Source organism: Lampetra fluviatilis, chromosome 9 (genome assembly GCF_964198595.1).
Source record: "Lampetra fluviatilis chromosome 9, kcLamFluv1.1, whole genome shotgun sequence".
NCBI lineage: Eukaryota > Metazoa > Chordata > Hyperoartia > Petromyzontiformes > Petromyzontidae > Lampetra > Lampetra fluviatilis.
Window position 1 is genome coordinate 7,785,876 of NC_136283.1, and position 11,459 is coordinate 7,797,334.

An 11,459-nucleotide genomic window follows, 5' to 3' on the forward strand; every position below is an offset into this window, starting at 1 on the left:
ACCAACACTTGCCTAATTGAAAACACGCTATGGTCCACAGATAATTATCACCAGAGAGCATGGCTGAACCCTTCTTGAATGCCCTAGTCAAAAATAGATAAATATGAAATGAAGCCGTAGGTGTTACGAGATAAATTATCAATAGTTTACTTTTATGATAGAGGAAGCTTGGCTGAGCATGATTATACTTTCCCGGCCACACTGGCTCTCAACCACATGCCCAGTAAAGCACGTGTAAACCTCGCAGAATAAAGGTATTGATCAGCCAGTTCTCTTTGAGCCTCTGCCTTTCACCCAATTCGTGTACCCTGAATCCCTGACACGCGTCCTTCAACAGTGAGAAAGCAATGCCATCTGCGATGGCCTAGATATTCCGCAATGTAGATTTACAGAATTTCCAATTAATTATTCTGTCCTGTACGAAATGTCTCACCACACACGCGCATTAAAAGACACCCAATTAAAACCCCATAAATGATACTTATTAAATTTTGATTTTTAACGAAGTGTTGAAATAAATCTGAGAGCTGTTTAAAACATGTAAAAAAATGCACAATTAAAACGAATCACAGACTAACGTGACAATAAACCACTTTTGCGATGTGCTGACATAAATTATATTTATGTGGAGTGTTTTTGCATTTTCCGGTAACCATAATATATGACTGGATTTAAAGATATATGGCCCAACATGTGCGTTTTGTGACTGGCGAAAACGCGACTATTTACAATAAAGGGGGACATAATTGAAGACTTTGGGACGCCTTCACCTAGCAGTAGATAGAACATGACTGGTAATGATATGTTTCAGCTGTATCATCAAGAACCTGGCCAACAATGTCACGGTGGTACTATGGTGAGAATATTTTCAAGTAAAACTCATTCACTTTACCGCACAATATGTACCTCGAAAGCCAACAAAGTGTCAAATACAAAACATTTGCTGACCACTTTGCAGAAATGGCCACCAATCAGGGTCACGTGTTTCAGATGAAGCAAATAACACACCACCAGCCAGAAATACTACATAATGCATACTATATAATCATTACTATATAAGCATTACTACATAATCAATGAGAACGTGAGCTGCTCAATTCACTTCCTGAAGAAGCTGCCAACGCATTACACGAAATGTCAGATACTGTGCCGAATAACATTCGGTACAACCTGAAAAAACACATCAGAGAGCAATGGGCAGAGCAAAGCTACACATTATTAAAAGGCGATGGAGGTAAAGAAGGGTCATGTATACCTGGTGGATATGACACATTTCCAGCCGCGTTACAGACCTATTTTTTTCCCACTCTCGTGCACTTTTTAATTGCTCGTGATGATGGAAGAAAGTATAAACCAATGAGGTAATTGTCTGCTGTGATTGTGGATGGCTACGACTGTGCCAATTAGTGGCAATGAAAAAAGACATAAAATAAAACTCGGAACTAATGAAAAACACTAATTGAAACATTGTTCATGAAATGACACATTTAAAAAAAGTCTTCAAATAAAGAAGGACGTTAAAATTCTCAACCTTTACCTAAGCCGCTGACGAATTGTAATAACGCACTTGTAGCCAGGATTCATGCTATGAGGTTTTACACACCGTAGGTCCCTCACACCATGGAGACGACACGCAAACACGCAGTACAAGACACTCAGAAAAGCGCAGGCCCTTTGCCTACAGCTGATACAGTGCCATCGGTGGAACAATGCCCGAACCAGTAACTTTCAAGGACAAACACCCAAGGGCATCTTTTGCATGCCAACCACTCTTAATGTTCTTTAATGTTGAGGAAATGTGTTGCACGGTACATCAATGAATACTAAAATGCTTTTACCAACTGGAAATGCTGGAAAGGTATCATGTCGACTGAATTTGAAAATGAATCTCATAGATGATCAAACCACTAAGTTATCCTTTTACAATGTTTATATGTTTTGCAGTCATCGTCCATGTTGTATGCATATCAAAGTTTAGTTTCCCATACATGGGGTTTATGATTTATACACTATAATGTGTATTGCTTGTGATATGTATTCCAATTTATTTATTTGTATTTTTGTATTTCCTTGTTGCGAGTCTCATTTTATTAAAATGTCCACGAGTCAACATGAGTGCAACAATGATTGCAAAAGTATCCGTGTTGTTTTCATATTATCAATAACTATAGAGTACAGTGCACATTTTTAACAGGAAAAGTTGCAGTCTCAACCACGTCAAGTCATAACTACATCATAGTTATTGTATTAGAATTGGTAGGTGTATGTCTCATGTGCAATATTATAAAGTATTATTATATTTCTATAAGAATGATATTAGTCGTTGTTGTCAAGTCATCCTACCCACACCTACTGCCCCTGTCGACCACCACCTGCTGTCCTCATCACTGGCACGACCCAAACCAGCCCAATCCCATGCCGGTGAGTTGGGGCCTAAAGAGGAAAAGGTGGCTCCTAAAAAGGAAAGGCACAGAGTCGAAAGAGGGTGGGGCTTAATCAGGAAGAGGGTGGGGCCTAAGTAAGAAGGGGGCGGGGCTTAATCAGGAAGGAGCATGAAGGTTGAACTTCCATATTGATTTAATGCATAAAAGCATCGACTCAAATACATGCAGCAGGAGGCAGCAGCAGCATACCTTTAGTGCCGCAGATGCGGCCACAGGCCAACTCGCATTAATGATTACTGTATGGTTGACACTGCTTTGTTGTTGCTGCTATTGACTTTTCACAAAGTTTATACTTATTATATTCATCCTGGAGGGAGGGATGGTGAGTTAAAATGGGGGTTGTAACTCATCTTCTGAAATGCAAACGAGTGCTCTGCCACAGTGCCACTGGGCTGAATGGCAATAGACAGACTTCCCTGGCATAGCAATGTGAACATTACACACCACTGGCTCAGGACTGCCAAGAGCGATGAACAAGACTCAATACATGTTTGAATGCAGCAACAATATTCGTTCATCGACAAACAATAAAGTGCTAATTTCATGTAATGTCCTGCATGTTGTATATTAACACGTGGATTATGCGATGCATGACTCGCTTAATCCTTGCGCTCACAAGACAGGACAGAACATTTTTATTCGAACGTAGAACTTTCTTTTAAAACATGGAATAATGAACAATATCTTGTCATGAGTGTTGGATTAACAGTTCACACAATTATTAATTTGACTGATGACATGTGCTTAATTCCTAATCGTTCGTCATCCAAAAATCTGTCAACAACACAAGCAACATTGGCTGGGCTACCACCACTTGTGTTGTCACCAAAAAACAAGATCTCGCCTTGATTGAAGTGGTTTCATGCATTTGTAAATGTGGTCTACAATTTAAAAAAAAAACATTTTTATGGATCATTCTCACAAAAATGCAACTTGTCTCTCCATACCGCCTGACAACAACGACAAAAACGCATAAGAGCTGGCTGCTCTTATCATGCACAGTTGCACAAGCACACTGCCATCTGATTCGCCTGACATCGAAGGGCAGAATGTGGCAAAAGAAAAATGACACCTGAGTATCAGGGTCATGCACCATTCATGATGCATTCTTTTCTCCTGAAATCACACGGTACATAACTTACATAATTGTTAAACACATACTTATTAAAGTCATTCTGATAGAATTGCTGTATTGTAAATGGAGGCAAAATACCCCAGATGTCAGAATTTGATTATGGAAAATGAGACACCATTAGAATGTAATTATGTAACACAAAGTGTAAAGTTTATTTTCTTCATTACTAAAAAGTTACACTGTATTTAAATCAAATTTACAAGCTCTGAGATGGGAAATATGAGCCACAACACAAGACACTCTTATTATTACATGCCTTGCTACGTGAATATAATATTGAATAAAAATGCATTTACTTGCAGTATTGTACTGTATAATGGTAACTATATTACGATAACACTAAGCAGATACGCAGCATAGAAAACATGGGGAAAGTTGTTTACAGCATGACTGGTTTTGGTATGACTGCGAGCAGGTTTCTGAACATATAACGAATTGTAAAGAAAGTGTGCATTGAGCGAGGCACCTACAGGCTTTTTTGAAGATTACCATAGGCTTGGCATAAAGTTAAAAACAAGTTGGCACCATTACTGGGATCACGCCCATGAAGGTTCAATATGTCTGGAATCTAATCAACTGAATAAATATGTATGAAAGCGTATAAACACAGCCTCCAGTTTGAGCATACACCTCCTAAGTTCTGACATTCCACTGGTAAAGCGTGCACGAAACCTTGGAGTTTTCTTTGAACCCAAGGTCTCTTTATCTTCCCATACATCTCAACTCTGCAGGACACAATGCCGTTACCTTAGCAACCACTGAGAACCTCATCCTTAATCATATCCCAACTCGACGATTGCAACTCTCTCCTCTACTGCCTTATCAAATCTCTCACCTGCAAATTTCAGATGTAATACCACTGCCAGGATTTTCACTCATACATTGCCGGAACCTCAGATTAGCACGGTTCACTATGTACAGTGCGAAAGAAGTTCAACATACATGTCTATCTATGAAAAAGTAAGAATAGGTCTTACCCTTTCTGGCAATATACATAAAAATATATCTACATGCAAATGAGACTATATCATCCCAATACTAAGATCCCTCCACAAGCGACTAATCTAAATCCAGGTTAATATCAATAACGCACTCTCAGTCATCAAGATCTTTCATGGACTTACCCCTGCTTAGTCTCCCTTACCATCTCACTCTGCTCCCCTCCATGCCTGCTCCACTCAAGCAACCAAGTCTGTCTGTCAAAGTCCCAAGTCAACCCTCTCTTAGTGGGAGGTCACTCTATCTCCTCCACTGACCCCATAGTCTGGAACTCCCTTCCCCCTAGCCATCTGTGCTTTCAACTCCACAGCCCGGTTCAAGTCCATGCTCAAACATTCCATATTTATTCTGCCTATGACCAACTGCTTCTTTCTTTGTATTAAATCAATATGCCCACTGCATCCGTACAGTGTCTCTAGATGTTATATAAATCTATATACAGTATTGCAAAACTGTTGAGTTTTAAAAATTAATGTAAACAATTAGATATCCTTTAAACGTATCTTTTCCCAAACAATGTTGATTAGGTTTTGTTTTACATTTCAGCACCATTAAAATCATATCATAATTTACTCTTACCCTGCCCCATCCCAAAAAAAGTAAAAACTCGTTAAAAAAATGTGGACTCTTATTAAAAATGTATGTATGTTAAACTTACTTTGCACCGTACGTAGCCAACCGTGCTAAAATGTGATACATTGCAACAAATTAACCGGAAGGAACTGAAATAACAACAACAACAACTCGTTCTCACGACTGTGCTGCATCGCTCTCTGGTGAGTTTCCGGGTTGTACTGCGCTTTTTAGTTCGGCACGATGTCCGACGTTTCGCTCCACGTGTTGGAAGCTTCTTCCGGAAACCGAATACATCGTTCCGAACAAGATGTGAAACAACTCGAAAGCACATCCGGACAACTAGAACTAAAACACTCGGGACAGTTTCTCGGTTTATGATAAGGTGATGACCAATGCTATAGGATTTGCTAAACAAGCAACCGATCAATATAAATTAGGTGACACTGGGAGTATATTTTATGGTAAGTGAAAGGACATTATACATCGCAGGAGAGATTAAGAGAAAACATTTGCATCCAAGACATATTCAGTACCCTCAGAAGAGAAAACAATACAAAAGACATTTAAATCTTGATTTAAAGCTTTCGTGACTGCAGGAATTCATATTCTCTGGGTCTTTCGGTAAAGTCACGTCTATGTGGCTTTACCCAAAGACCCAAAGAATAAAAAAATACATTTAATTGGCTCATCATCAAGGCCTCCAATTCAGGTAACACCACAGGGGTAGACATTGTGTCTTCATGCCTTTTGACACTTTTGTCGCTCCAGGGATGTTCCCACGTGCTACGGAAGCCATGGAGATGGTTTGCAATATTTGGTCAAATCGATGTTAGGCTGACAGCACTGGCTCATGGGCAAATTGGGTCCACATTCGTACATCTCCATGCCCAAATTTAATATACATCAGAAAAATGGAACACTGGACCCAGTGCATTTATATATTGTGTGTATTCAGCAGCAGATTCAACCTCTAACCATAAAAAGTCAAGATTTTAATCGTAAACAGAAGTGAAATGTCAATGCTGGTATCGGTGATTGGCAAAGTATTTTGTGTGTTATAAAAGTGAGGACGACAAAAAGTTAACCCTGGGATAGATTTCACCACACTCATGAATATATTTTCGAAAAACTATGGTCACTGTTTTACTTGGTGACAAAGTAATTGGAATACCGTTCTAATGACACAATACATGCTTACATTGCCTAAGCACACTTTTATTCTGCACCACTATAATAATACGAAAAACATTCAATTGTATTCAAAAGGAAACATTCGTCCCTGCTGTTTACGGAACAACAATTTGGCAAATGTTTAAATAGCAGCCTTCACGACCTGGAGGCTATGTTGTATGCAGGTGATACCCACGGCGAAATGTGCAATAAACATAATCGCAACATGTCAGCATGCGCTTGCCTGTGACCTTTTTTCGTAAAACATCACGTGTTTATTGCACACATCGTATACTCTGCATTGCCTTGAACCAAACACAAGATCATATGAGTGCATTGAAAGGCTTAAGTATAGTAATGATCAAACACGTGGCTGAATCTATGGTATTAGCACACATCACCGCCATCCACGCACATCCTAGCTGCAATCCATACAGCAATCTACTGCCACCTTGGATTGGTTAAGTAACACTGGTCAACACGCTCTTTCTGGCATAAGGTATTCCAACGGGTTTAAGGTAATTTTGGGGTGCTTATTCCAAATCTGGCATCAGTTTTTGTCTATCACATCAGGTTTTTGAGATATTAAATATTGCATTTTCAATAAAAACTTCAGAAGAAAAATATTAAATAAATGTGGATATTTACATAAAATTATATTATAAACACACTATCCTAAAAATACAGCACCATATTTTAACACTAAAGCAGTCACTAACTCGCAACAACTTGCAATCATAAGTGACAGAGTTAATTTCGGGTAAAATCAATGAAAATGGGGTATGCCGAAAGCATAAAAATGAGATGTGATACAGCAAATCTGAGATCATATTTGGAATCAGCACCCTGAAATTAGTCTAAAACAGCTGCAAAAGTCCAGGCCAGAAAAAAATGTTTTTTTGTTGACCAGTGTAATTAATCTAAACATTCAACTATGGCGTATATACAAACTGTTGCTACCCCCTTCCCCCCCAATGCCATACCAAAGACGGACACCAGTGAAGAGGGTAAATGAAATAGTTTGCAAATATTCCACGGTATACCGTTATATAAACAGTTTCTTATTTTATCCACACTGCTGTGGGAATAAGACTATTTTAAAATTGGTATACAAGAAACTGATGTTAGACACTACGGTGGGTTAAACATTTGCATACAGAGTACGTATGTTGGGTTTAACAAGGAAGGACAGGGTGAGAAATGAAGAAGTGAGAGGAAGACTGAAGGTGGTAGAAATCTCAGAGAAGATGCGAGAGAAACGGCTGGTGGTGGCTCGGTCATGTTGTGAGACGACAGGAAAATGACGTGGGTCAGAAGGTTCAAGTGATGCAAGTGGAAGGAAAGAGATTAAGAGGAAGGCAGAAAAGGTGGGGGGGGGGGGGGTGATGTGGTGCGATCGGAGATGGTGGACCGAGGAGCACAAATGGAGATGGCACAGGACAGGGCAGCATGAAGAAGGTTGGCAAGGATATCAGACCCCACCTGAGTGGGACCAAACACGTGGAAGAAGAAGACTACATTAAGAATGCACAATCAAGTCACCGTGCTCTTACTGCAACCTGTCTTTGTCAGAGACTTATGATTGTCTGAACGATACTTTTGAGTTTTTGCAAATTAAGGCAGCTCTGATTGTCAAGTTTGCTGTTGTAATCAGAGCCCCACACCAGCCCATGACTGGCAGGTAAGTTACCGTGATGAACACACCTTATATACCGAGGCATCACCCAACTTGTAACATTGATGAAGCCTGGGCTAATTGATCCCATTTCTGAATAACAATACTAATAGTACACTATAAAAAAAATAAACATTTTATTTTATTTTACCAGGTAAGGCCCACTGAGCTATATAGCTATTTTTCAGAAGCAACTTATCCACAATTGATAGCTCAACGAAGTGTCTTATTGCGTGCAAATTTACCGCAGCCAAATACTATAAATACACGTTTATAAATGTGTAGGGAAAACCCGGAGGACCCTGACACAAATTCACACGACCATGGGAAGAACATGAAACTCCAAATTTCCAGGTGCCAGGATCCGAATCGAACCTACGTCCTCCTGCATACGAGGCGAGGTAGTTAACATCTCTCCACCGTGGTACATGTAAAGTTAAACAAATGATGAAACGGTTTTCAATCCATTTGGCTCATCCATTCATGTGCAACTGATGGAATGTCCAAAAATGAAACTTGTACAAAAACATGTTCTTCAATATACTTCACTTGCATACAAACATTTAGTCAAAAGTATTTGTACACAGTTGTTTAATGTGGCAATGGAATTGCACTCTGCAGAACTTGCAAGCAGTCGACCGCTAGGTTTATATTTAATGTGCACGTATATACGCATGCAGACACACACACACACACGCGCGCGCTTTTGTGCAACATCACAGACGAGATACATAGACCGAGCTCTCTGTGTACAGGTAGCCGGCACTCACCTGGCTCTCCTTGTCTTTGGGCTTTGCGGAAGCGGCTGTGTCCCGTGCAGGAATGACGGATATCTGATGGAGAGGCATCGCGTACCGAGTTGCTTTCGGGTCACAGCGAGACGAATGACTCTCCGCGAGGTGAAACAACCATCGCTCAAACACAGCCTCCTCCTCCTCCGCTGCTCACTCCGCCTGGCGACTGTCACCGCTTGCCACGCGTAGGTCGGTCAGTCAGTCGGTCACGTACGTGGAGACACACCTTCCCGCACAAAGGCTGCACGCCTAGGCAGGCGCCCCCCCTTCACGTTGCATTTTTTTGTCATGAATAATAATTAGCGCTCCAGCTCGCGATGTGCAGCTTCCCGCAGAGTGATGCCTTTTTCTGGTGTTGTCCTCTCTTTGTTCCACAGTGGGATTCAAAACGGCGCAAAATGCTGTCAGCTTCTCTCTCTCTCGCCCTGTTCCTCGTGAAGGGGAACGATTCACACTTTAATTTCTACGGCTTCGTCGCTCGTAAAAAAAAAATACGGACGGGACGCGTGTTTTTGCGCATCTCCCGTGCCGGTGGCACGCTTCGGATCCGCGTTGACGGCGACGGCTGCGGTGCCCACTCGGGCGTTCACGTGTCCTGCGAGGATTGAGCGCTGGCCGCCGCCGGATTGCGGGAGCCACTCTGCTGCGCGCGTCTGTTGCTCAGCTCTGCACGGAGAGAGAGAGAGGAAAAAAAACCATGCGAAATCACACAAAAGAGAAACACTTTGCTGAGAAAAAAAGGATGCGGTAACACACTTCAAGGCTCTTAACTGCCCCCCCCCCCCACCGTCTGAATTGCAACATCATGCATAATGTAAAGGGCATTTTTTTGACGTGGGTCCAGATATTTATCAGCTCATTAATGAGGTTGTCCTCAATCTCTGTAGTTTATTTATTTAGTAAGAGCTGTCTTTGTTGTAATACACAATGGAAAATGTTATTGGCAAAAAACCAAAACAAACTAAAAAGATAAGCTGACTCAGATTATGATTCAAGACCCTTGTGAATTGAGCTGAATACTGGACCGATTACATTTATAATGACTATAATTGTGATTATTATTATGGAGGTGTATGATAATGCCAGAGAATAATTATGAAAGTGATGATGCTCATGGAGAGCTTGAGACTCACACACCATTTGTATAGGTTGTCTTCTTAAAAATCAATTACGTAAGAGGTTGCATTTCCACGTAAATATCCAGTTTATTACATTGTTCAAAAGCTGAAAAGCCTTATAAAAACACATTTAGTTGGTACTTATGGCGTACCTTCCTAATTGCTGGAAAGTCATCAATGGTTTCATCTGAAAAGCTGGCAGAAACTCTGAATAACAATAATTAACTCCTTTCAAAGACATGTGCTTACTGCCTTGTTTACAGTCACTATTAGGCTCTGCCCAAAACAGGTCTGTGGTGTGAGCGCTGCAGTCGGCCAGACTGTGCGTCACTGTGAGCAGGTGATGCCTTTAATTGGACCTGCACGGAATTAACCCTGAAGCAAGACATTCTGCTGAATACAACAATTTGCGTCCCATACCATGCCCACGCACTATGCAGGATCAAGAGATTATGCGTCCCATCATAATCATGTATTTTTCTTGTAGGAGTGTTGTGACATCCAGACGTGTAATGAGAACACCGTGCCCTGTAGATGCATGCGAGAATGATTACGTGCGATAAAAACATTGGTTGGTAATTGTCCAAATGTACGATACTGATGGCAGCGGATTTATTTATCAATATAAATGTATGGTGCGTGATAGTGGAAGGAACTCCAGACACGAAGCTGGCACAGGACTTTAGTCTCTTGTGGCATGCTCTTTGGCTCTGGCTTCACACACCAGCAGCCAGGGCTGGCCAAACACTCTGCACACACGTTCTTGATCTTGCCCCAGTGCTGGGTGCACTAAGCCACGACAGGCTATGGTAACTAAAGCAACAGCCATGCCAATTGTTATATACATATATGTATAAGTTGTATATATAAAGATAAAGATTACCCGTATATCCTTAGCAAACTGTTGGGCCAAGTCCTGTTAGCGAGCACCTATGAAGGCTGACACGGCACACGAGGGGGTGGGTCGCTGGCACCACGCCCAGCCGCCTTTGTCTCCCTAGCGGTGATGCTAACATACTGCACCAGGTACTCATTTGAGGCCGAGTCGACCAAGGAGAGGCCCAGGACCAGTTCAGATAATCGTCACTTCTTGTTGGCCATGAGCAGGAATTAAACTCGGGTCGCCGAGTTCGTAGGGCAGCGCGATGACCGCTACACTACTGCTCCATCCTATGATTGTGTATATGTATGTATATATACATACAGCTGTATGTATATATACATACAGCTGTATGTATATATACATACAGCTGTATATGTATGTATATATACATACAGCTGTATGTACGCTCGGGGTGTACCATCGGATTTAATTGCATGATCCCCAGACCCATCAAATATGCTGGTTCAGGAGATTGTCTTAACAATGCCACAATTTTAATTGATCGGAATAAAAATCGGATTCTAACGTAGTCATCGCATCGGATTATGTCCTTTCTAATAAAAAAAGTGATATTGATTTTTCTCTCAGGGATACAGTGAACGTATTAGAAAATGAATTTAACTGCAGTAATTTCAATATTAAAACGTTTTTAATCACACGATACA

At 41.0% G+C, this 11,459-nt stretch overlaps 1 protein-coding gene across 1 annotated transcript in view; it reads right to left on the bottom strand.

The window, feature by feature from the left end:
- LOC144934180 (E3 ubiquitin-protein ligase MARCHF1-like) overlaps positions 1 to 9,434 on the bottom strand; it is a 109,904-nt gene extending 100,470 nt beyond the window's left edge. The window contains exon 1 of the mRNA XM_078859737.1: positions 8,770 to 9,434. Within this exon, the coding sequence (XP_078715863.1) occupies positions 8,770 to 8,847 (78 nt within the window). The 5' untranslated portion in view covers positions 8,848 to 9,434. The remainder of the gene's footprint in view (positions 1 to 8,769) is intronic.
- Between the last annotated feature and the right edge of the window lie 2,025 nt (positions 9,435 to 11,459).